The sequence below is a fragment of the Falco cherrug genome, chromosome 6, assembly GCF_023634085.1.
Source record: "Falco cherrug isolate bFalChe1 chromosome 6, bFalChe1.pri, whole genome shotgun sequence".
Classification (NCBI taxonomy): domain Eukaryota; kingdom Metazoa; phylum Chordata; class Aves; order Falconiformes; family Falconidae; genus Falco; species Falco cherrug.
The window spans coordinates 89,957,149-89,984,516 of NC_073702.1; the positions used below are offsets into that span (position 1 = coordinate 89,957,149).

Below are 27,368 nucleotides of genomic sequence, written 5' to 3' on the forward strand. Positions count from 1 at the left end.
TCATTCCTGAAGCATGGGTTTGTATAAGTTAGAAAAAAACATTACTCCTGCTGAGTAACTCCATCCACTTCTTCCTCCTCCACCTGCCCCAGAGCCTTGGTGAATGGTTTACATTGGGAAAAAAAAAACCAACCACAAACCCTGGCAAAATGATTTCATGTTTCATCAGCACTCTGAAAAGGATGCAGCTAAAATCACTGTCCTTTGGGAACAGAAAAATATACAGGGTTGTTGTTTTTTTTTAATGAGGCTTGTTTCCCTGCTAGAGGCTGTGTAAGGGTCTCACATACTTTCATTGAATGTTTCTGTAAATATGTCCCAAATCATCAATTCAGCTTCATATTCAGGCAACAGGTATCATAACCACATCAGTGTATGACTGCAAAACAGGGCACGTTGGGAGCGACGGCTAACGGCATGGCCGAGCTGCCAGTGCCAGCAACGAGCACAGAACCTTGAAACTGGGGGTATCTGAATTTAAGCAGATTGTGCCCCCATTAATTTGGCCCTCCTCCTCCTACACAACAGCCAACAGTATCAGCTCGAATGGAAACCCTTTTTCTACCTGTCATCCAGCCAGAAAAACAACCACCACCACAATAACAAAACTCCCTGAGAGCAGTCCCTGAAGAAAAAAACCCTAACCATCAATCAGTCTGGGGACTCGAAGTGATGTGCCATATATTGCCTTTCATCAACTGTAATGAACTGAAAATAGTATGGAAACTTCCCTAATGTCAGCATGCATAATTGTTAACAATTGTTATTAGAAGATGAAAAGAAATGCTGTGTCAGGCTGAAATATCCCAAGAGTTCACGTGTATCATCTGCATATATAATGTGAACTTACTGTGCCAGACCTTTTCAGCTCTGCAAAAGTACAACCAGGCTAAAAATAACTCTGGCTTGTAAAAAGTTCCGTGTTTTGGTGTAGATACGATAGCGGTACAAAATAACTACTCAGCTCTAGATTGCTTCAGCAAAAACGACCAACGTGTTTAGATAAATTGTGGAGAGCCACAAACGACCACCATCAAAGGCTGTGTTGTTTCTTCAGACAAAAAAAATTCAGGTTAAAACTTGTTCTTCCTGCTTCTGTCCCGCAGCTGTCCATCAAAACCAGCTTTCTCCCTGCGGTCTATCAAATATTTCCCTCACAAATCAATTTTACACATGATCAGCCCATACCCCTACTGAGCTGAACCTCCCCGTTAATTAAGTGAAGAAATTACCATATATATTATATTAATGCAAACATCATTCAGCTAGTAATTCACGGCTGATCTGGATAATGGAAAGGTTGAACACCCATTAACCCAAGCCAACAAAATGGGTTGGCTGAGAAATTCTAGCAGGTCTCATGTGACTCTTCCCTCTAACTGCAGCTCTGCGGTATCTGCTATTGTAATAATTAAAATCCTCCCGGTAGATCAATACTGGAATCTCTTTATGGGAAGTGCCCTGATGGAAATGTCTCAGGGAAGCTGGGGCTGTGGAACTCTGAAAAATTCATTTTTTTTATCTGACAATTATCACCACACTGCAGACTAATTCAACAGTGCACCCCTCTCACTCTGCTTTGAATGCACTGGAGATTGACATCTAAAAAAACCTAACATCTCATTTTAACAAATAAAGGCACTATTTCCACATACAGTTTGGAATTATCAGCAATCATGAAACCAGACAAAAAATTAATATACATTAAGCACTTCATCTTCTGATGGCTTCCTCTGAGTCTCAGTTATCGCAGCCTTCTCCTCATTTCCTCTCTTTGTATCTTCCTGTATTGATCTCTGCCTTTTCATCTCTTGAAAAAAGGGGAAAGACATGTAAAATTATTATAAAGCTTGATATTTATGTATTGAAATGTGGACTTAACATTATCGGGTTTTCATATATTTATTGTTAAATATTATTAAATCACAAGATGGGAAAACAGGTTTTATATTTTCGCCTACCTGGTCTGCTCTCCACGTATTGACTGAAAGACTGGAGCTGAGTTTTTCTGACGGTAGAGTCCTTGCTGAACACAACGGGATTTCTAAACCGTTCTGCTGCTATTTGTAATCGCTCAGCACGGTGTTCCTCTGTTCCATTCTGCCAGGAAAAAAACCAGACACACAACGGTTTCTTTTGTTTACAAACGGGAGGACAGGAATGCAAAAGGTACGTTTCAGTGAGGGGATAGGACACAGCTTTTGCAGAGAGGATTTCGCAACTTGGGCTGCAGTTTATATAGGATGAAAGTATCAGCTGGGGAAAAAAAAGGAGAAGAGTGATTAACTTTTCCCTTTTTTTTTTTCTTTTTTTTTTTTTTTCCTCCTCCTTTTTGTTTTAATGCGTGGTGGCAACGACTGGCTTTTGGCTATGTGGGCACCCTCCTGCAGGACTCCCTCTACTTACTTAACAGCCAGCCCCATTAATTGTGGCCGGCATTTGCCAGCGATGCCGGTTTTAAAGGCAAAATCACTCCTTTGCAACTTTGATTTGCCAAGCGCCGCGTCTGCTGCTGCCAAGTAGCGGCGTCTCTACCCCTGAACACGACCCGTATCGTTTTAAAAGCACACTGCCTCCCGCCTGCCTCCCTGCCCAGCACAGAAATCTGGCGTTTTCCGTAGTCCCACAGACTTGTATGACAAGAAGAACTAGTTTCTAATTTTATGCCCATTGAGATAAACCACTAATGCTGGATGAAGGCTAAAAGGTAGGATTATAATACTACCCCACTGAACTGCATTTCATCAGCTATAACTTTCCAAAGCCAGATTTGTAAGTAAGCCCTTTACCGCTAAGGAAACTACAATTATCTTTTCCAGGGCTTCCTATGTTAATACTGGTAACAAATTCAAATGATTCTATCAACACAAAATATCCCAGAAGACTGAACCACCGCGGTGTGTGGAAGCTGCAGATACCGAGGTGCTGTGTACCAAACAAATATTTCATTTTATACCTAATCTTTTATTATTTTTATTAAGTGTTTTGAAAGTAAATAGGGAAAGGCTAAGATGCATGACTAATAGCTAAGCCTGCTGAATGCTGAAACTGGTTATCAAAAGCTACCAAGACTTTGCCCTTCCTCTGCATTGAGACAATCGGTAATGAGGGAGTTCTCCAATGGCCCATTCTCTAGCCTCAAGGAGGCCGGGGATACACAATCCCCAAGGGAAGGTAACAGTTTATCCTTTTCCACAAACACAGAATGCCTCATTTAGAAACGTGTAAACTGCATTTTATTAAAAAACAAATCCACCTCAATGCCAAGAGCTCCATGAGAACAGATGGACACCATATATTCCTTATAATGCCGCTTTCCAACTCTTCCTTAGAAAGGCACACACAGAGATAAACTGTTACGTTGCACCTTCTGTGGGAGCACCTTATGGGGGGGAAAAAAGAAAAATCCACTCCTTCACAGATGCTTTTCTACCATTTTCGTCAGGCTAGGTGACACCAAATCACCCTAAGAGGTGACCTGTGTGTCGTTGGTCGAATTAAGCTTAAAAAAGTATCGCTCGTACCCTCAGATGACTTTCCAGCGGCACTGATCAGACGGTTATGATTCTGGTTAAATAAAAGGTGGTTTCCTGTTATTAGCGCAATAACCATCTGACAGCCTAAACCAGAGTCTTTACCAAAATAAACAAACATGACTAATTTTTTAGGCCTGGCAACATGCTAAAATATCAGTGTGATTAGCCAGTAAATCCCATTTTAAGAAACCTTTTTATGACTGGGGACTTCTGCCACTTTACAAATGTATTCCTCTAAGCCCACTAATTCAGTTAGCCTTTTCAATCCATTGTATTATTCTTGGGCCAGCTTCATTTTGCATTAAATCCACTGCAGAAAGCTAAATTGAACGCAAAAATCAGACTTGATCCAGGCTTCCTTTTGTTCAAAGATAGAGACCGAAAGTCCTCTGCTGCTGCCACACACTTTCATCACCAATTTATAGGAACCGACAGTGTAAGGGAAAAGCAATGAAAGTCATTGTTTTGGGACTTCAAAGCATCTCTGTATCTGGGGAAGGAAATCCTTTCAGTCAGCAGCGCTTTCCCCCCAGACTGCAGGTGGGTGAAAAGTTATACCCAACTGGAAGTGCCCCAGAGCCATAGGGATATTAATGACATACAGGGACTATTTAAAAAAAAAAAATAATAGTAAGAGCACAAGGGGTCTAATTAAGAAAACGAAATGGAAAATTGATTGGTGAGCGCTTTCTGCTGAAGCGGTGAACGCTGAGAACAGGCAAAATGACCACAGACGCCGCATGTGTGTGCCTCTTTCTCAGAAGCGCTCGTTGACAAGCACTCAAGTAGGTACGCTTTTAAAGTGTACCACAGCTCGGTTTTGAGGGAGAAAACCCAGAGGGTCAGGCTTGGGAGGGCAGCGGATCGCTGCCAGCCCGGTCCCGCTCCCGCTCAGCCGGGGAGCGCCTGGCTGCCTGCCCCGCAGCAGGACGGAGCCCGCGCTGCGCCGCCGGTGTACCGACAGCCTGGGCAGCCAGGGTCGAGGGGCGCTTCTCCTGTCCGTTAGTGTTACGCCAATGACGACAAGCATCAAGATCAAAACAAAACTTAAAAAAAGAAAAAAAAAAACCCAAACAAAAAAGAGAACGTGTTGATTAATCACCAGGAAAAGCCCCGGTGCTTTGCAAACTACGCAACTGCACTGCCATGAAGGTTTTGCGTTTCTCACTGTGAAGGGTATGATAAGAAATCATTTTCCTCCTCACAAAGTACAAACCCGAAATCAGAACACACAGGTACTGAGACAAAAGCGTTAATCAAAACTTACCTTAATGTCTTGCTCTGAGCTATCAGTTACAGCTTTCTGAGCAGCACTGGAGAGTGAATTTGCCACCTGTGGCTGAGCTTCTAGGAGCTTCTTCAGCTTCAAATCCACCAACTTACTGTTTTGTTCTGCTAAATATGCAAATACCACATACAACAGAGTGAGATGCATTTAAATGCAGAGTCGCTACAACAATGTAGCAATTTAAAAGGTAGATTTAATTCACTTTTTACTTTTTTAGTTTGAAATGATAGCAAAATAGAAGGAAATATTTTTTTTTTTTTTTCCAATTTGGACTGGCATACATTTGTGTAACGTGCAGAGATAATTCCTAAGTTTTCTCACAAAAAAAAAATATCCATGTAGCACTTAAATGAAGAAGTAAACACGCTTGAAGAGAGCGGGTGAAAAACACAGAAAGTAGACAGTTTGCTCTAAGTTACTCCCATCCTATAAGTACCAACACTTTGGTATAAAACCACACTTAAAGAGCCATTCATTTTAAGATGACATATAACAATTTATCCCATATTCTACAGACTGATAGCCCCTTAAGTTTATGAACTACTAATTCATTATGAGGCTCCTTGGCACAGCTTCTCGATGTTAACATTTCAGTATCAAAAGAGACAGCTTTCTGGTAATATTTTACTATGATTTATAGAATATGTTGAAGCTGGGGGAGCTGTAAAATGCTTCGTAATGGCATCGAAGGGACAGATTCAAAGTCTGCCAAAGCCCCAAAATCTTTTTCATCAGTTTTAGCAACTTGGATCAGAGCCCAAAGAAATAATAGCTGAGGATTTTACCTCCCAATAACATTCATTCTGTATGTCATCGTTGACTATAAGAATTTGTAACACACCTACACACAGAGTTACCTACACATACGCACACAGTAAGGAGAAAGGTGTTAATAACAAACCGCAGCACAGACCTACGGAGCTACCCTGGGTAGGAACGCGGGTAACGCTGGCGCAGAAGCCCCCGACAGACTCTACATGCAGCACGACACGAGAAACGGCCCCTGTACTGGAGCGAATGCAGCATCACCTGCATGTACGATGCACGTACACCCGGGCCTCAGGTCAGGCGCAGCGGAAAGGGCACTGGGGATGTTTTCCTACAGGTGCAGCCCGAGCGCTCGCTGCGGGCTGGTGGCTGTAACTGGGCTGGGAAGTGGAGCCGTGACTGTTTTGCCTCCCAGCTCCTTCCAGGGTTTGGAGCACTCCAGTTCATATTAGCCAAAATGTTTTGGCATGCTGGCAGCCCAGCGCTGCCTGCCTCCCGCGGTGACGGGCTGGGTCGGGCTGTGACGAAGGAGTTTCCCTTTCCTCGGGCACACCCAGCCAGGGTGTCCTGAATTGAGGCTCACATGTAAGTACATGCACATTCTCGTGGGTTTATACATAAACATCATGTAATAACTATGACATAAGAGGTTCACATTTTATCAGACACATTCACAGCAGTGTACGGTAGCAGTGCTGACATACACAGACAGCTGCAATATTTGAAACCAACAACTGGCAGTAAAATATTTTTTTTTTAAAGTTTTCTCTTCTTGAGAGAGATGGAAAGGACTAAGATTCAGCAGGGGACACATTAATTAAGGTGGTCAAAACCAATCCCAAATGTGAAATGCCCCTTTACAGTGTTGCGTTTAAGTGCCCCCAGGAGGTTCAGCCTGCACTAGAACTTGCTATGAGTTGGCACAATTCCACCAAAATCTATGTACGCTGATTTCTATCACAGCATTTGACTGCCTTCTGTATTATTGCCCATCGTCTTCCTTACTCCTCTGCACCTCTGTCTACCCAGCAGACTGAACTGCAAAATGATGTCCCCGTTTTTTTCCGGAATGTCCTCCCATGGTGGAGATGCAGCGTTGGGTAGTGGATGTGTATCCCTGGGAAGGTATCCCTCAGGAAAGAAGGGCCACCAACATAGGTGTTGGTAAGTCGCTGTGGCTGTGTGACAGGAATATTCATTTACTCATTTTCTATTTCCCCTAAAATGAACCAGTATTTATTGGAAAAGTATTTGACAGAATTTTGCTCTAAATCAGCTTAATTCAAATGCTGGAAACACTAAATATGTTTTCTTACGTGTTTGGAAATCCTCAAAAAAAAAATATTAAGGACATGACTCAAATCTTTTGCATTCAAAAAAGACTAGAAAGAAAGTGCTATATGCGCATCATTGCCGGTTTAATATATAAAGAGCAAACACTAAGTGAAGTGGTCTGATTTAACATATGATGGGCTACGCACTTGGGTCCAGCTAGTACGGGCAGAACCAAGCCAGAGGATGCTGTCAGCAGTGCCCTCGTTCCCTCCTGTACTGCCTTTTCCCCCCATGCTGTCCTGTGTTTGCCACACTTCTCCGGGCTTGGGCTAACTTGTGGCAAGCAGAAATGCCCCGGCAGAGCAGCACAGCACAGGACAGAGCCCCCCGTGCCCCCCCCGGCTGCTGGGGACAGGCAGGCTCGGACAGGGAACGAGCTCCTTCGGCAGGTCCCTGCGAGCAGCTGAGCCCCTTCCTGATAGGCAGCGACCTCTGCGCCTTCGAAGATCTAGCTGCTTTTAAAATACGCATCTCTTGTAAGATCCTCACATATTTATCATCATATTTATCACCTGATCTCCAGTTTTGCTTGATTATTTTTGAAAGGGGAAATACCACTACTATGACTTATTACCTGACCTGCACGCAATATGATTATGCGAGCACGTCTACAAGAATACGAACGCTTTTAAAATGTGTTATTAAAAAACCCTATTATCTGAACATTGTAAAGAAAATAGGACTAATTCTGTTCAGATTTGTAACTCTGTCTCCCCACCAGAGCAACAAAGTATAGATTCAAGAACTGGTCCTTGGGGAGGAGCAGAGGGATGCCCGGTCCACACGGACACGTAGACACATTTGCTCCCCTTCCCTGAGCAGCTGGGCCGGGATGTCAGTGCAGAGAGTGGCAGCCAGACTCACCAACGTGACTGCTCACTCCTCTGCCCACCCTGCTTTGCTGTGGCAGTTCAGGCAAGGTGATTTCAGGTGGCTTTGCTTTACAAACCTGGCCAGGGGTCCCCTTCCCCATCAAACAAGCAAAAGACATTTAATTCTGCCATTGTTGGAAATGATGATTTTGTCGCCGATTTAAAATTTCAGCTGAACGTGAATGCAAAATACTCAAAAAGAATAAGCACTAGGGTTTAAAAGACCTGAGAAGGCACAAAGGAATAAAGCTATGACAGAGAGAAGCAGCACATCAGTACTTATATGATGACGGAGTGTTAGTCATGCAAAATACACAAAATAGCCATTATTTAAATTACCCGTTGAATCAAGGTCATTTTCTAGGTTAGTAAGCTCATCTCCACCTCCAGTAACAGAGCATTCAGGAACCTCCTCGTTAGTATCTATCTCAATATTATCATCATCCTCATCCTCATCTGTAGGAACATACAGCATTAAGGTTAGTATTTTCTTACGTCCATGCACCACATCACTAAAAAAAAAAAAGAATGCTTTAGAGAACAAGCTGAGTTATGATAAAAATGCAAATCATTAAATAAGTCTGGAAGGAGATTTCACTCTGTCCACTCATGGATTTATCTTTAAACCGATGCAATTCAATATACACACAGGGGGCTCTGCTGGAAACTCCTGCTACAATAAAGGTAGAGTCTGGCCTCAGCAGCGGCTCTTCTCTGCGCTGAATCTGGCTAATTCAGAAAAGCATATGTGCTTTTCCTTGTAACTCCAGTCAAAATAATTTCCCCGAGGCTCCCTGTTCCCTACAAAGCAGAACAGGCACCGAGGCTGGCACACGGCAGGTCTGGATGGATCTGGCCAGCAGTGGGACCCGGTCTCCTGGCCAGGAAAGGTAGCGGCCCCGGCACCGAGCTCCCAGCTCGGGAGCCTTGCTGCTCCTTACTTCGCACAGCACCCCAGCGTGGGGATGGCTCTAGCTTGGCCGGGTGTCGGTGTCTCCCACCACTTCTGGTACAAGCAGGAAAGCCACCACCCAGGCCACCACCCAGGCCACCGCCGGCCTTGGGCGCAGCAGCAGCACGCTCTCAGGTTGCTGCCTAGCTGCACCACTCTGAATCAGTGTTGTTTGTAAGCTCCATACATTTTGAATAAAATAATAATTATAATTATACTTTATATTTTTTATGGGATCTTTCTACCGAGTTTCTCAGAGCAGCTTATGAATATCACTTGTAAATGAGCCCCATAATGTTTTATGAAGTAGGCAATTATTATAATTACAATTATGATGATCATGTAGGTAAATTATGGCGCAGAAAGAGTAGGTAACCTGAGGAAGATCAAATAGCAAGTGCTGAATTGTGAAGCAGATCCCAGAAATAAAACCCTGACTCGCATTTTCAATACAAATATATAATGAAATTAACGTCCATAAAAGCTAGATTAGTACTTTCAAAGCATGTAGTTGCATTGTATTCACTCACTTTTAAGTCTCATATCAAATGCTATCTACACTTGTTCAGACTTATACGCGTATTTTTTTCCCTACATATGCATGCATGCGTGTAAAAATGACAAAAAGAGAAGGCTGGAGCATGTCTGAAGAAAAAAAGACACATAGAGTCAACTAAAGGAACTTTAAAACACATCACAATAGGAAAAAATACTAATTAGCATGACAGGACCTCAGTACGTTCACATGCCAGGTGAACAGAAAGGACCCCACGCACAGCACCAGGTCCCAGGAGCCTGGGGATGTTTGGCGCCGGGCCGGTGCTGATCAGCATCTGCCTCCAAACCATGCCAGACCTCAGCCCCAGACCTGAAGTTTGCACTCCAGGCCCACACTGCTGACGTGAAGGTCCTAAATCGTTTCTTTTCTTTACCTCTTTATCTCCCCAGTCCCTGTAATTCCCATGTGAGGACCCTGTTGCTCTACGTGCCCACCAGTCTTTTCCAACCAGCCGCTTCCGCAGCCCCTCCGTAACTGCCCATGGCTTTCGCAGACCTCTGCCCCCCGGGGTAAGGCTCCTGCCCTACACCCCCAGCCCCTCGGCACCGGGGTCTGCACGCCGGTCGCTCCAGGCAGTGCGGAGGCAGGGGGGCAAAGGAGACGGGCACAGCGTGACCATCACGAAGCGGACTGAAGGGATGGGGTAAGAAGCAGAGGAAGAAAAAACAGAGAACGGCAAAGCAGCCACAGCAACAACTCTCAAGTTTTGAATTTTCTTCAAAGCACTGCTACTTTTTCTAATTATGAGCCAGACTTCTCACATGATTTTAAATCCTTCCTGACGGTATCAGAGAAACTCAGTGGCACTCAGGCCACGGGACTCTCAAACGCACGCGGGAGCTGGAGGTGACAGCTGACATGGAAAGCACGACCGGTCTACAAGCAGCAAAGGGCCGTGGACGTTTGGAAGCGGTGGAAGAGAAAGAAAGAGGGACACCGCTACGGTGGAGTGAAACCAAACCCCCGGCGAGCCTGGAGGCAGGCAATGACTTTCCAAAGCACCCAGAGAAGTCAGCCCGCAAGGTCAGCTCACGACTACCCGTCACCCAGCAGGATGCTGGATGTGTCAAAACAATCTAAACAAGATGATAGGGTTTAAGACTGCTGCATACTAAGGCAATGCCTATATTAGATTATTTGATTTTCTTTAATTTAATATAGTGCGATGAGATCAGAGGCACTGTCTTTGACACCACCATTTTAGGTAACAAAAGAGATGGGAATGTCGAAGACACCAGCTCCTAGTGTCAGATAATGACCTGACCTAGTATTTAATTTAAAGTTGGCAGGCTTTGACTGAATGTGACTGTAAGGACATTTACACTTTATTAATAAATAAATAAATAAATATTTTTCAATTAAAAGCATTCATTTGAAGTGATTTCAGAAATTTTCAACTATCTTTCAAGATCTACAGATTCCTTCTTTTAAACTACTCTTACGGTTTTTTTCCAGTCCAATGTTCTTCCAGTGTATTAAAAAGGGAAATGTGTTTAGGGAGCATGTTACAGCAAGATTTTGCAATTATAAAAGATAAAAGGAGCAACATGACGAAGAGATAACATATCTTTTATGAAAAGAACAAATTACTAGTGTGAAAAACTTAAAACACTTGGTCTAGAACCAGGGCACGTATTCAGCAGAGTACTGAAGAACCACTTCCTTGAGCAGTATGCAAACATGGATCCTACAAAGACAGCAAAACTTTACTGTGCTGTGAAGAAACGAACAAAACTAAAGACAAAATGATTAAGTCAACAACTGAACAGCACTGACCATTACCCTGCACAGCCTGGATTGAAGTCCGGGCTGAAGAAATAAGAATCTTTAGGAACCAAATGGAAATGCCAGAATATTGATGGAAAAAAGATCCAGAGGCATTTTTTAGCTCATACATCTTACTATCCAGACTAAGCTCAGGCTCAATTTGTGGTTAAACTGATATTCTCTTGACTCAGTTTAAGCCTGTCCACATGTGAAGGAGGTGCAGCAGACTTTATCAGTTTCTAGATGAAATTAAAAAGGAACAATTTTCATAGAGAGGTGAAAGCACTGATGGAGGCTGGATCACGTTAGCGGCAGGAGTGTGTGCAAGCTGCCGCTGGAGCTGTAGGCACAGCACTTGCTCTTGAGGGAAGATGCCTCCAGCCTCCAGGGCCACCTGGGAAATCCTTCAAACCTGTGGATATTCAGATATTTAGTTTGTTTACTTTCAGGTAGAGAGTTCACTTTAAGGCTACAGGATGTGACAGGAGCATCTGAACAGTAGTAAAGGAAGCCAAGGTGGGGAATGGAAGAAATGTGGAGTTGAAATACTGGTTCAGTGTACACGAAATCAGATGTCAGGACAAGAAAGTACAGCAGTAACTGCCAACAGATAGAAATACTGCCTGTTAAAAACATTAAATAGGGGGCTTAACACTGTTTTATGAGTTGAAGACTAAGCACGATGAGTAAGCCTGAGCTACCATGTACGTTCCCTCCAAATCATTGCCTCAGAAGTAAAATCCGTAACGTACCCTGAAAACTTCAAGCACGCATGTGCAATGCCATGCCAGCTGGCTCTCCTTGGCAAGTTTTGTAACTGCAGTACACCTTTCCAGCTTTTGTTATTAATTCCAAAATTTCTGAAGACTCTTTTTTCTCTTATAATACATTTGGATGCTGCTTCTCCTGTGTTTTTCCCTCCCTGCTCCTCTAACATCTCTTTCCTGCACTCTTCACGTGTTCATTCTCTTCTCCCCTTCCAGTTTTGCACAGTTTTGGTGCTTTGTTCACCAAAGCCTCTTCACACTACCCTTGTCTTACCCCCTGTCCTCTCCGTTGTTTCCTCCCGTAGCTGCCTACTCACCACCTCTGGATCTGATCTGCATCCTCACAAAGACACTGTCTCAAAGAAAGGATGGAGGTGTGCCAGAGAGCAAAGAAAACAGCCTACCCGAATCCCAAAAGGGTAGATTGGGTGTCCCACTGCACGGGGACAATACAGAGATAAGACGTCAATTCCTTTGTCCCGTCGCTGCTGGGAAGAGGGAGGATATTTGGATTCCTATCTTGATACTGTCCCTGGACCCATCTCAAGGCATCCGCTTATCAGCCTGAAGCTAGCAGGACATCTAATAAATTTGAAGCTGCCATCCCAAACCCTCTGGCAGTTGGCAGGAAGAAGTATTTTCTGTCTCACATGCCAAATAACCTATGAAAAAGACTGGATTTTGTAGCAAAGGATGCTGCTTATCCAGGAAAGTTTCAACTTGCCATAGGCATGAGTTTTTCAGACCATGATTAAATAAAGCCTTTTAACAGAGGATGTAGCACCATGCCAAAGCATGAAACTCTTAATAAGCATACAGAAACAAGGAGAGTTACCACGTCTTCACCTACAATAGCAAGCAAGAAGTCTGTCTTTAAAAATCCCCAAATCCCAAAGCTGAATTGTCACTTTTTTTCTGGAGTAAGTGACTTGAGAGAGGGGAAAATTATTTTTTTTTACATTCCCTTTTTGCAAATTAAAATGTAGCAACCAATGCAGAAGAAAAGATTAATGCAGCATAATGGACAAGAGAGCTTGGAAGACATAAGATATTACCATAAGCTTGTCTTGGGTATTGTACTGGGAATACAGGACTATACACAGAAAAAACCTTCCACATGTGAATGCAGTCCGGGCAATATCCAGCATACAGTTGTAATAAGTTGTAATAAGGAGACTGTCTATTAAAATCTAATTTTTGGTGGAAATAAAAAAAAAAAGAAAGATATTAAACTCAGAAATAATTGTAATTGATTTATAAAGCGTTGGTGCCGTTTCACAGAACCGGCTTCATTTTAGATGAATGAATTTCTTGAGTGGAGATCTAGTGTGGCACCTGACATTGCCAGCCGTGTGGTAGACGTATGTGGAAGATGTGCCATCAAGAAAGTTATTTGAGAGTAAGTAGAAAGAAGTGCTAAAAAAATGTACATTGACATAAAAAGAGCAAAGAGGAATAAAAGAAGGCAGGGAATGAAATCTGGAAGTCCAAGAGAAGCTCAGATAGCTTGCCTGAACTACTGTATGAATAAAGAAAAATCAAGGTAGGAAATGTAAACCAAGGAGATAACTCCAAGCACATTGAGAAGTAGAAAGCAGTGAAATTGTTATACTGGATAAAATCCAACAGGTATAGTGGTGACAACTTTATGACAACTTGTTTGTAATTACTGATACTGTCTCCTCCTTTAGTAACACAAACTCTGAGTGCATATGCAATTTATACATATGTATTTTTATTTTTTTTAAATATATATGCACCGTGCACCGTTACCTCTGAGGCTGTTTTATAAACTGAAGGAAGGGCAGGAAGAGCAATGGCAAAGTTCAGAGGAAAACATGAGCAGGGAGGGCCACATCCCAGAAAGCTGAACACTGGGGTATTTAGCCACGCTACAAGCGAGACACTGCGACAAAGCAGGGTAGCTACTATGCAAAGGAGCAACGGGGATATGCCCAGACAGCATTGCCTGCTTGGAGGGGAGAGACGGCAGGAACAGCTCTGCACAGGCACAATAAAACAGCAAGGAGGAAAAAATGAAACAGCGTAGGATGGGGAGTCACACATTGCGAAGAGGGATGAGGAACACCACAGTCTACTTAATACACGAGTACAGTGCTGTTTTGCTCAGCCCGTCTTACTCCCTCCCCACCGAGGATGTGATTTCCTCATCTGTCATGGAGCAGTTATGTTGCCAAGCCTAGTTTTCTGGGCAAAGAGAGGAAAACTGAAGGCCAGACCCAAAGGGAGACATACAACTAAGTGCTTTTCTCTTTGGTGTTAAAGGGAACAGGAGTGTAGCATTTCGGGTGCGCTAAGACTGTATTTAAATATATATGCGTAGAAAATGCATGTAGTAGAGAAGAAAAAAAATATTGTTGAATCTACATGCATTGTGAACGTAAAGCTGGATTTTTCCGACACTTTGGCTTACAATTACATGGTTGTATGAGAAATACAATTTCCCCTTAGAATATATAGGAGACACTAAAAGAGCAAGAAGCCTGTACTGAAACGGGTGCTCAGCACCCATTTGAGTTTGAGTGACACTACATTACTCCAGCTCGTAGCACTGGCAGGTGTATGAATTTTAATGACATTTCAAAGTCAGTTTAATAACATTATAGCAATATTACAACTCAAAACCTGTAAAGGCAAGTGGTATGTCAAAAGACCACCATTTAAAATCAAAAGGTTGTTTCCCCACCTCCCATGGGCTGCCTTTAAAATTCTCTACCCAAGCAGTCTTTTGAACACATTTAATACAAAATTAAGTATTTATAATGTCGTTTTTCCCCAAAATTATGTTCACGCTCCTATGTAAAATCTAGATATTGAGGAGATTTTAACCAACAATCATAAAATTTTAAAAAACTGTAGGTAACGTCAAATCTGTCAATAAAGAGCCAATACGAGCGACTTGTTCATATCCCATCTTATTCTTTCAATCACACATATGCTTTCCTGTTAATTGCTGGAAATTAAGTGACACAACGCTGATTTCTGAAACGTATCTACGGCCAGGTCTTTTGATATGTGCACCTGATGAACAACAACAACTTGAAGTGTAAATAAAAGTGATACCCAAAAAGGTCTCTGGTTTCTAGGTTGCCATAGGAATAAGATACAAGGTTCCTCAGCTCACCTCCAGATGCCTTTGACCTTTCTTTCAACTTTTCTGCAGCCATTTCACTGTAGCTAGGAAGTTCTGACATCTTCACTCCAGATCGAGCTTCTGCTATTAGCTGACGAGCTCTCTCTCTCAGCTGCCGACGCCGCTCTTCATCTTGCTGCTAAGATATATTGAACAGTTGCCAACTCAGTAATTGACAGAAATGCAATTTCATTCTCAATCTGATCATCATGATAGTAACTGGTTTACAGCATGGTGCTTGGCCCACATTATAAATAGGATGCTCGATATCAGTTGGGTGTCACACCACAATTTTTAAAGACATCCATGAATCAAGATATTTTTTTTAAAGCATTCCCCAAATTATTAATGCACTGGAAACCTAATTCTTTGCAATTTTAAGCATTTATAAATTATGTTCTATAAATGTACCTTGCTGAAAATTCTAAGACACTTTTGTCTCAAAGTAGTAACTATAAGAAGTTTTACTGGAGCTATAAAAACGGTTTTACTAAATTGAATTACTCGTTCGAGGAATACTCTGTCACAGAACTGGAATGAGAAGCCAGATGTTGCTCTCGGTTACTCCAATCACCAAGCTGACTTCAAAGTGCAAAGTGACATCGAATCTGAGGCATGGAAAGGAATCTAATCCTTCAACTTCAATGAAGACATCTTTTTTTTTTTTTTTAATATAAAATAAACTAATGAAAATTAATGAAAGAACAATAGATGCCAGAGCAGAAAAGACTTTGTGCCACTTCAAAACATCCTACTAGCGGGGCTTTGGTCAGTAATTAAAGAGACCACACTGGAGCCATCCCAGCTAGCGCTGTCCCACCAAAGCTTGTAACCACCTTCGGAGGACGATAATACTTCAGTTACATATATGAGCAAAGTTCTGCAGCATGACATTTTGGAAAAGTCTAACCCACCCTACTAAAAAAATATTAATAAAAAGATGTGTTCAAACACATCTGTAAGAATCTGTTAAACCCTAAGTGAAACCATTTCGGTTTTCACCTTAAACCCCAGATTTTTTCCAAAGCTCGGGTTCTTTTCTCCCTCCTGCTGCATCAGAAATGCCCATCAGCACCACAAAACCAGCGCCTGGCTTCATGTCAAATGTACCGGTAAGTTTGTGTCACCGACACCATGACTGGGCTAGAGCCCAGGTACAGGCGGTTGACCCGGACTAAGTGGAATATAACACCAAAGTGCCCGATTTCGGGAGCAGCCTCCTGGCTGGCTTCCCACCAGCCCCGAAACCCAGCATCCCACACCTGCAGATGCTGCTGAGAGCTGCTGCTAAGTGCTATTTAGTTTAAGCAATCATTAATAAAACAAGGGCAAAATACTAATTAGGTACATTTTATCCATTTCCATGTAAATTGTTTGTTTGTAGCTATTTACTCAGCATTGTTCTCGGCACAATAGAAAAAATGCAAATGACTGAATCAGAACGCAGCCCTAATGGGACTTTCTGTTTATACCCATTAGCCCAGAGGTGTGCTGTAATTCAATCCTCAAGCAGCAAGATTTAGCCTCATTAACAGCTTGCATGGGCAGGTTACAACTCATAAAACCCTACGGTAAACAAAGTATATGGACACAGCGCAGTATCTTGCCCCTGAGTGACAGCGCCCCGGTCCCTATCAGATCGCCTGGGTTTACCTCCCCCGGGCCCCCCCGAGGCAGCATGGCCCACCGGCTGCCTGCACCCACCCTGCAGCCCCCCACCAGGCGCACAGCAACATCCCATCAAAAACTTATTTGGTAAAGCACACATTAGAAAGGCAACTGGAAACCTTCCCCCCCTGCTCCTATGCACCATAATAGATCAATTTAATTTAATTTCTAGCCAGCCAACTGACACAGCAACCCACTTTCTTTCGACCCACAGTATTCTGTAACATTAATTACATTGAATTTTACATGGAATAAAACTGCTCAAATCTCTGCTCTTCGTAATTCCTGGGACACAGGAACTCGCGGTTTTGGTTTAAGTGACTTTTAAGCAAACCATGCAAACCTTGTACTTAGGATTCCCATGTGGTGTAACGTCAAACAATTGAAGCTACTACAGCACGCTGGATTAAAATCAGGCCAGCTACGTGGTCGTGACAAAAATAAAGCCCTAAACTGAGCAGGCTGGGTCCCCCTCTGCTCTCCCCCCCCTCCTGAGAGAGAACTTGTATCCTGAATTATTAGCATAGTCATTACCATCCCGGGGATCACCAAGCAAACACAGATTATTGTGGTTTGTGTTTGTGCTGATTAAGCCCATCATCACCAGAGGATAAGAGAAAACCAGCCCAGCTCTTGCTTAAATTCAGTTCAGGTATCTGAGCCCTGGGTGACTGCGCCTGGTGAGGGAACACTGGTGGAAGGAGCAATGGAACTGAGAGCAGGACAAGGAAGTAGATTCAGTTTTGAGGTACGGAATGATTATTAAACAGCAAATCAATCCCCCAGATTTTAGAAAGAGCCTGGGAGAGGTAGGGAGGCATGAACACAGATATTTTTCTTTAAAAAGACACACGAAGAGAAGCTCTGCACCAAGACAGGGCCATGCAAACACACACAGAGTGATTTTTTTTTTTCCTTTCCTGTACAGTGGAAGAGAAAACTCAGTAAAATCTTCCACCCTCTGACATGAAGCTGACACACCAAAGAGACATTAAAGTTTGCTCTGTTATTTTCCCCCAATTACTTTGTAATGGTCTAAAGATCTGCCACGCAGATGCACAGTGAGGAAAACTTCACCATTTAAGGACAAACTCCTCAAGAATAAGTAATGTAATTCCTTGTTTCCCTCCTATAAAAATGTATTGGTATGCAATTTTTATATTTCACAGTTCACCGACATCTCGGCAAGCTTTCTTCCACTGCTTCAATGGTGCTACTTTTAATTTTATCCTCCTTAGTCCTAGTAATTAAAGTGATCAGCAGTGGCATCCCAACGGCTTTGACACAGCTACAACCCCCTAGCAGACTCCGGCTTTTAAGGAGAAGGGGAAGAAAAAAAGGACGGGAGTTTCATTTCACTGGAACAAGAAAATCAAGCTTCTCCAATCCTCAACTTTATCCAATTGTTCTTTCAGCAGCCTTTGGATCTTAAGAAACAAATAAAAATGGCTGCCATTAGGGGGTCCCTTTTGTACTCGCCGCAGACGGCAATGACTGACACTGCTTTGGCCAAAAATGATGCCGTGGATTTGGGAAGGTGAATTTGAATGTGAAACGCTGGCGGGGCAGTTTCCGAGACCATTGCCCGGCCAGCGACGTGGCTCGGCGGCTGCAGAGGCCGAGAGCTGGCCAGTGCAGAAAATATGGAGAGAGGTGGGGTCCTGCAGGGGAAAAGCCACCCCAAAACAACAAGCAACCACCCCCATGAGACCCAGCTCCTTAAATCACGAAAAACTCTGCAGTGTTTTGCATTGTCAAGAAAACAAAAACCAACTCTGCCTGGGATTTTCAGTTGTCCTTTGGCAGAATTTTGGGAGGATCCAAACTGAGTTTACACCAGAAGTCTGATAACGTATTAGCCTCTCCCTAGGAAAAAATAAATAAATAAGTAAATATATGTAATCCTGTGAGCTGCATTTATTTGATGTTTTAAAAGAAAATTCTTTACCGTGTCCATAGACTGGGGGGTGCGGGGAGTGGTAAATTAGTGATACTCCTCGGCAACGAAATTAAACCCGAACTGTACCTATGAGGGGGAGCGATTCCTGTAGCTGTAGGTTTCAAAATTGTCCATGGTTTGCCCCGAGTGCGCAGTACATCTAAGAGAAAGAACTTGACTGCCACCTCTTTCATCATTAGACAGGAAGAACGGCTCTGTTATTAGCCATTCAGAAAGAAAAAGACTTCTGCGCTTGTCCAGAGGCAAGGATTACTAAAATGTACCTATTCAGTTAGTAGAGAAGACAGAATAAAAAAATAAATAAATAAGAAAAAATTACACGAGCTTTAAAGGTTTGGGCAGGCTGGATTTTACTGTGACCTTGATCGGCTCTTGTTTGAGTAAATAGGATTTGGGATGAAACATTAAAACTGTTTAGCAGATCTTTTCAAACCATTTCAAACTTTTCTTATGTTGGTTTATAATATAACCAGACATGCTTGTAAATGGCCACACCTGCTCATTTCTCTGGGGATGGCCTGATCTCTGCCTTTTCTAACAAAGAAAGGACGGGAGAAAAAAAATCAGCCTTTCTTGTTGCAAAACAGAGTGGAAAGTCAAAATCTTTCTCAAGTTTGTTCCATCTGGTCAGATTAAACCTTTGATCACCCTGGGGACCACAGTTATGTTTGGTCTCTACCACCGTTTCAGAACAGCTCAAAACACACAGGTAGCGAGCGAAATATGAATTGCTAAGCAGGGAACACTCGCCAAACAAAAGTGCATCGGCTTTGGCTGTCTGTGGCTAGTCAGATCGTAGGGAGTGGGCAGCACAGAGACACAAACATCTGAGAGATTTGCTGCCTTCTGCCCGGCGTCCACACCAGCTCCCTTACTGCCATAAGCTGTGTGCAGCTCGAAAAGATTTTTTCCCCCTGAACGCATGGCACAGAAAGTATCAAATCACCTGTCATAAAAAAGCAGCTGCTGGCTCGCAATCTGTGGCACTGGTGGGCTAATGAGACCAGACAGAAGGAAAACAGAAGTAGTCCAAAGTCTAAAATGGGAAGAATCACAAATAATGTCTTAACAAAGCTCTGCCCTTTAAGAAAAAAGAAAAGCCCCCAAATCCACAGTAAAATGGGGTTGCTTGGCTGTAAACTGGAAAACGTCTTAAACCGAGGAGGTGTTTTTAAAGAAACGTTAGCCAGCCATTTTTCATTTTTTTTCTTAACGTCTTCTATGTTGTTTGCAAAACCTACAATTCACTTGGTACAGTATTTCTGGTGTGAAGGATTCTGGCTGTAGAAAAACAACCCATTCATAATTTAATTGCTCACATCATTGAGAAATTGAGAAACTCTTCGTTTACTGAATGAAAAAAAAAATATATGTATTTGAAAAAAGGAATGGCTGACTAAGTAAGTATCACCTTGTGCTACATCCAAGGCCTCTTGCTGGTTGTCTGGCTGCTCTTTTGTAGGCAAAAAGGAGCTGAACGCTCCCTGGCTCCTTAGATCTGGCCCAACAAATGCACTGCCAGTCATGCACATGGATCCAGCTTAAAACCCAGTGTGAGCCTAAAAGAAGCTAGTCAAACTGGCACCTACTCATGCAGAAGGAGATAGATTTGTCATGACAGGCTGATTATTCAATGTAAAGAAACAGTTTAGCTTTTCTAATCTGGTACAAATACATCTTTCTCAGAGAAAAAAGTAAAAGGTCTAACAGTTCAAGTATTTAAAGTAAAGAAACCAACAAAAAAATTGTAACGTCAAAGTGAACCATAGGTATTTGTGCTGGAGCATTCTGCAAAACAGCCCTGCCGTTCTATTCAGATAAATAAGATTTAACCCATTTAACCCTTTAGGAGCTGCGCATCTGCACGTCGATCAAGGCATGCATTTCGCTTTCACACCACACTGGGCTCTATGGCAAGTTTTAAGGGTACGCTGCGATGCCTAACACCAAACACTCCCTGTTTTCCCCCTCTCCTCGCCCGCCCCAGCACAGGGGGCTCTCCCGGCAAAGTGACACCAGGGCCGCCTGCCTGCCCAGCCGCCTCCCAGGAAAGAGCATCCAGAAAGCCGACCTGAACCAGAGCAGCCACAAAGCCCTCCGCTAACTTCTTCCCTGGAATTTTCTCTGCTTAGGCAAGTTTGTGCTCTCCCCCATCTGGGAAGTGTAATTAAGGTGAGCCACCACCGCAGGCACCGGGATCCAGGAGCCTGTTACGCCTGTCACCACGACTGCGATGCTGTTGGCATCACCCACAAACAGGGTCCCAAGCGTGCAGGCTGAGAAATATCCTGAAATCGTGCCATCGCCCAGCAAGGGCGCAACGCCCGCTCCCGGACCCGTACTCCGACGGTGGCGTTTGCTGCGCCTTTCCGCAGCACGCTCACAGCCCGCAGCTCAGGATGCTGCTTACTCACTGTAGGAGTCAACACTCACCGAGCTCCACTTTAGGGATTTTCTCTTGTGTAAACTTGACTTTATAATTTTTTTAAAAAAAAACAACAAACCAACAAAAAACAACAAACTCAAAAAACCACCCAACAAAAAGTGGTGTTATGAAACAAAGACTTTTGGCAAGTGTGTGGGATGCGTAAGCCGGAGAGCAGCATCTTCCAGCCTGCCACCCTGGGAAGCTTCTCCTGGGGGGGGGCAGCCCCGCGCCAAGGCCGGAGGCCGGAGGACGTGCCCTCCCGAGGAATGCTCCTGGTGCACTCCCAGCCGAACAAAGCCGCGCAGCCTGCAGGGTGCCTCCCAAAGTGGGGGGTGTCCCCCCTTCCTCCTAATTTTCCGGGGAGGGTGGTGGGATCCCAATCCGCTCGTGTGTGATGAGAATGGGAAGAAAAAGTGCAAACCCTGCAACTCCCCGGATCCTATTTTGCTGGGGTTTTTTTGAAAATGTCCTGCAAACTGCTGGCAGCTTTTTTTTAATGGAAAATACCAATCGCCTAGGATCTATACCTAGCCTTTTGCCAATAATGAGAAAACTTCACCTTCTGTCCCCAGCAATTCTTAAGAAATCTTTTGCTGTTATTCCTACAAATCCAATTACAGATTGTTGAGTAGCTAGTGGAGTAAGCTTATTGAGGAGTGTCACATCACTAAGTCGTGCGTATGTGTTTCAGTTTGTAATGTGGTCTGAGCCGCTGTAGAGGTGTCAACTTAAAATGCAAGTAAGTAGCAGAACAGGGCTAATCCCAGCCACTACTCCCCTGCAGCCAAATTGTAGCGCAATGAATGACAGTGGAAATGCAAAGATGCCACTGTGCTTATCACACACAGCCAGATGGTGGACCTGGATCAATGCACACATGCCACGATCAATGCATTTGATAAAGAATTAAGAAGAAAACTGTACATGTTATCAAAGAACTTGTACATGGCATAATTATGATTCTGCATGTGCTTACTGATGATATTGGAGACTCAGAGGCAGGTGATAATGAAACTGATAGGAAGAAATAGCTTAAAGGCTACAGCATATGGCCTCAGCACTAAGAAATCTTGTCAAATAGTTCAGAAAGCTTTTTTAACTGTTATTACAGGCTGCTCATAGTGCAAGCTGGTGGCAACATTTTAATTTTTTTTTTTAAACCTGAAATGTCAAAAAGTTACAAAAGCTGTACTTTTCAGAACGGTACAGAAAATAATTAAGACGCTATTGTGTTTTAAACATGGCCCAAAAAACCTACAGGTAGAGAGAGCATTCACAGGGTTTTTTTGGGTGTGTGTGTGGTTGGGCATTTTTAGATATATATAATTCCGCATTCCCTGAATAAATGTATTTAGACTTTAAGGGGGCTCATGGCAGTTTAAGGCATGTATCTGGGTAGCAATTTGCATTCCTCACGCCAATTTCTACAGATACAGTGTCGATACTATTTCTCATCAAATCTCGAGTATTTCCCTGTTACTGCTTGAGCTCTGCCAGCTGCATTGCAGCCACCTCGGATGCGAAAGAAGGTAATTAAAATTTTGTGCAAAATAAAGTCTAAACTAATTAAAAAAAAAGCATATACATTTATAATGTATAAAAGGTACCTAAAATAAAAATTCTCATGCTCCAGTTGATAGATGAGCTGTCTAATCAACGCCTGGACGTAACTTAAGTGCTCTCATTAGTGCGAAGACCTTCAGGCTAAATAAGACTAAATCCCTTAAAAATTGCTTCTGCAATAGAAACCCCCCCTCTTACCATTTTCCTCTGCCTAAATCATATCAATTAAAAAGAGAGAGAGGGAGGGAGGGAGGGAGGGAGGGAGAGAGGCATTTTCACATGACTTTGTTTTAACTGACACTCAAAAAACTATCTTCTGAATCCAATTTAAAATGTTTCAGCAAAAAAAGTTCATTAGCAACCAATGAAAGAAAGAAACAAACAAAAAAATCGCGCCGGAGTTTAGTTTCTCTTTCACTTTAAGCCTGCACCTTTAATCAGCGTTAAGGCGCATAATGCCCACTAAATCCTTTACCTTAACTTTTTTTCCCCCTAACCACAAATATTTAATCAACATCGCAGCTTTACACTAAATTATAGAATCTATCAAAATGAGACTCCAGAAGAGTGAAGCGTCTGCTTTATTTGCAGCAGGCTGAGGAGGGACACCCCCCCGACCCCCGAATTTCAATTTGTCCTGACAAACCATTGGGTATTAAATTCTAAAGGCACGCAGAGTGCATAAAGAACTGATGGCTTGATTAGCTCTTGTGGTGCAATTGAAGGAGCTGTCTCTCTCCCCGCTTCTCCATTTTGAGAAACACTTTGATCTCCGTTCAAGTCAATTCATGAACATCAACTGACAAGACTGCATGAAACACCCCAATGGTTAGCCCCAAACTCATAGCAAACTATTTGGTTTCATTAAGGCTTCAGGAGAAGTGACCAGTGACAGTCCTTTCATTCAGAAGCCAACAGGCAAGTGACTATTTAAACTTTAATGTGCACAATGTACTGCTGAAGGCCGCTACACCTATAGTCAGTCACTCAAGTATGAATGCCTTCACCTACGATTTGGTGACATGTGAACTGCTACGTGCAGCTGCAGCCTCATTAATGCATTCGCCCAGATTTGTTTGCGGGACTAAAGGGGCGAGTCGCAGTATTTCTGGTGGGAGAGACGACTGTATCTTCAAAGGAAGGTGGAACAGCAGGTGCTATATAAAAGCTAGCAATTAAAAAAAAAAAAAAAAAAAAAGACTGCATTTTGAAACGCAGGAATTGACTAAACATTTGCACGCACGTAGCAGAAACGTCATCTGCTCCGGCTGAAAATATAAAAGAACTCGAAGCGCATCGCCTGCAGACGCAGAGCGCTGGGTCCGGTGCGCAGCTTTGCTACAGTAAACTGCGCCCATGGCTCTCCCCCTTTCCCAGCTGCCCTCTCCAAAGAGTCCCACTTCAAAGAGTTCATGTTTGCACCAGTTCCTGTCAATGCAGGTCAGAAACACTAAAGTGGAAAGTGGCTGCAGCGCCGTGGCACAAAGAGTCTCCGCGGCAGAAATCAAACAAAGCCCAATTAAACTAATCATAACGTCCCAGTGAACACAAGGAAGCTCACCTGGTATTTCTGGACTTCTGTGTGAATTCCCAACTCTACTCGGTACTTGGTACTATAATTACCCTGACCAAAATACTGTGAAATTACTGCTCTGATCTACTAATGGCTGCAAAAAATCAAGCCGTTGTGGTTCCATGCCAAGGGGCCGTAGCAAGGTGGCGCAATGCTTTCTGACAGAGACGACAACTTCTAAAAACTCAAAAGGGAAAATTAACGGGATGTGGTTTATGTTGCCAAGGACTGTTCATTAATTACCAATTTAATCACTGCTGGAGGCATGACATTACAAAAATCTGGCTGAAAGTTCTAATAGATTATGAAGACCACCTAAGAAGAGTGACCAAGAAATGTACAAAACAATTAATACTGTTTCACTGCTATCAAAGACACTCAGATTATTTTACATCAAGTGAAGCAAAAGAATTAGTAGCTTCACAGTGCCACCACTAGGAACTGTAAATACAATGGCACACAATTAGTAATGCACATGTGACTTTTCGTTCAAGGCATATATCCTTGGGAAAGCCAGAACATGATAAGGAGAACAAAAGAAACATTTTTAAATGAAATGAATAAAGATTTTAACTCTACCCTTGTGCATGCTGAGCAAAAACAGAATAGGCGATGCGAAATACAGCTCTAAGTAATGCCGATATCATCCTGGGATTCACAACAGCGTGTACCGAACATCCACACAGAACACACCCGCCGCTGCCAGCAGCCATAGGGAAGGAGCATTCCAGATGCTAAGAAACCCGGGTCTCGCTGCGTACACAAAGGGACAGCCCTGAAACACCGACAGCTTTTTTCTTTTTTTTGCTGATATTTATAAATGGATAGAAGACACTGAAGTTTTTGAACTAACGTTGTTCAGACGATCTTAAAATTCAGTTAATAAACTGACAGCCTGTTTTCTGAGAGCGTGCACAGTTTAAGCTGTAGCAGACTACGCAGCACCTTGAATTTACATCCACATCACACATAGCCACGTATTTTTATATTTAGGCCGGATGCTTAAGTGGTGTAAACAGATACAGCTTATCAAAATAACAGCAATAAAATTCAGCTGAGAATCTCAAGCATTTATATCTAAAACTCAAACTGCATAACATTTGTCTTGCATTAGCAAAGGTTACACTTTATTCGTGAAATCCCTCCCGGTACAAAACTGACAGTGCATACTAATTCTTCTTAGAAATGAGTTTACTTGCACTAATTGATTTATTTTCCCAGCTACGACAGGGAGTTGTCTCTGACAGTGTTTGTGTAGAGCAAAATAACACAACTTCATAGTGCTTAAACAGATCAAATATGAAGTCAAAAGATGTAGAACCTTCTTGGAAAGTTACAGATTATTTTTATTTTCATGTATTGAGTAGCGTTACATAAAACAAGTTGTTTGTTATTGCCATCAAGGAAATAAGATCAGGCTATCTCAACCTTAGCTTGTTGTTATAAAGAAGTAAATATCAGTTCAGCTGGGGTTTTGAAGTGTTCAGTCAGCAGGTCTAACCTTCATTTAAAGAAAAGTATATTGTTAAAAGAGCTATAAAACTTGGAATGCTCATGAAATGTAAATACTATACAGCACAGCCTTATCAGCTTAAACCATATTTAACCACTTCATAGTGGCATACAGACAAGACATATAAATGAACAACAGGGAATAAGTTACCAAAGCTCAGGGATTACCAAAATAATGTTCAATCTTTTTACCAATTAGATGGTAACTTCTTCTTTGTAATCTCAGGAAGATCTAGTGATCATATCTAAATCTGGTTGCAATTATTAGCATGACAGACTAGTCTTTTTTCAATCAATATTTTCCAATTAATATAAAAGACCAAGGCTGCCATCTGCAAAGTACTATACCTCAATAAATTCACGTTAGATGTTTAATTAATAAAGATCAGATTTTCTCTTTGGGGTTTGGTTTTTTTTTTTTGGAAAAACAAGATAGGAATAACTTGGGAGTGTTTCCTTAAATGAATGAACATTACCACTCAATCACAGGCATTTATTTTCCAACTGAGGACACTACAGGGAAAAAAATATTAAAAAATCCACTGATAAAGCTAGATGCCTTTCCTAATGGAACAGAAGTAGGGATTCTGGTTTCACACAGAAAAAAGATTTATTGAATAAAGCTATCCGGTACTCATTTTCAAGAACTTGTTAAAATATCTGGAGGGAAGAATACTTGCAATGCTAACTTGAGTTTAAGGCATCTTTCAATCAAATTAAAATATCCTGGGTTTGCAGCCTACTGTGAATTTGCTTCCTGTACCACTTTTGTTCGTGTTGGCTAGAGTTTACTTCTTGGTCACGTATTAGAGCGGGACAGTTTGGAGCTTATTAGCTCAGAGGGGCAGCAGATTCGTGATCAACAAATAGGGCCATTTAATAAAGCTTTTTTTCTGAGCATTTAATATAATGCTTTATTTTTATTTTATTGCAGCTTGCAACCATATCTGTGCAAATGAATGCAATCAAAATTAAAGAGCATAGAAAACCATGTTTTTGTCACTTTCTGAAGCCTTTCTAAAAAGACTTCCATTTCCACCGGTCCACTGTGTGTGCAAAAAAAAGTTACGATTATGCACTCAAATATTTATGAAAATGAAAAGTAGTGGGGACAACAGATTGACACCTGAAGTAGAAAGAGCTTATTAAATATGAATTAGATACAGCTGCAACAAGTCCTTTGAGCAAGGGAGTAATAAAAAGCAATACTCTGAGCTGAAAGAAACAATCTCATGCACAGCCTGTTCCTGCTGCCCTCTGTACGCAGACAGCACTCGCATGTTTGGAGGCAACAGCTTTTCGGTGAAATACTTTGTACTTTCAAATTCTACTACAAAAGCTGAATATAGTCCCCACTGCTCTTCCAGACCTTTTATTTTTTAAAAAAAATATTTAGGCAGCTATAACTGCCATTCAACTTTAATAACTATGCAATAATGGTCGCAGGGATAAGTAAACCCAGCCCTTTATCTGCACAGAAAGCAGGCCAGCAACAGCTGCATTTAAGCGCAGCATCAGCATCAGGATTGCCCTCCAAAACCACCCTTTTGTTTTATAGTAATCTGGCTTTAAATACTTATTGTCCAAATGGAGACCCCCACAATTTTGAGTGTAGTCATCCTCAAATACCACTGTGAAGAAAGAGAAAGTTTTCCCATTTCACAAG

General features: G+C 42.4%; 1 protein-coding gene across 15 annotated transcripts in view; it reads right to left on the reverse strand.

Annotated features, from left to right (window-relative positions):
- EHBP1 (EH domain binding protein 1) overlaps positions 1-27,368 on the reverse strand; it is a 226,290-nt gene that overhangs the window by 37,612 nt on the left and 161,310 nt on the right. For 4 of the 15 annotated variants that reach the window (XM_055713336.1, XM_055713343.1, XM_055713339.1 and 1 more), the window contains 5 exons: positions 14,990-15,137; positions 8,139-8,255; positions 4,804-4,931; positions 1,962-2,100; positions 1,704-1,810 (listed from right to left, as the gene is read on the reverse strand). In XM_055713336.1, coding sequence (XP_055569311.1) covers positions 1,704-1,810; positions 1,962-2,100; positions 4,804-4,931; positions 8,139-8,255; positions 14,990-15,137 — 639 coding nt within the window. The remainder of the gene's footprint in view (positions 1-1,703; positions 1,811-1,961; positions 2,101-4,803; positions 4,932-8,138; positions 8,256-14,989; positions 15,138-27,368) is intronic. The other 11 variants (XM_055713337.1, XM_055713340.1, XM_055713347.1 and 8 more) reach the window with 6 other exon arrangements.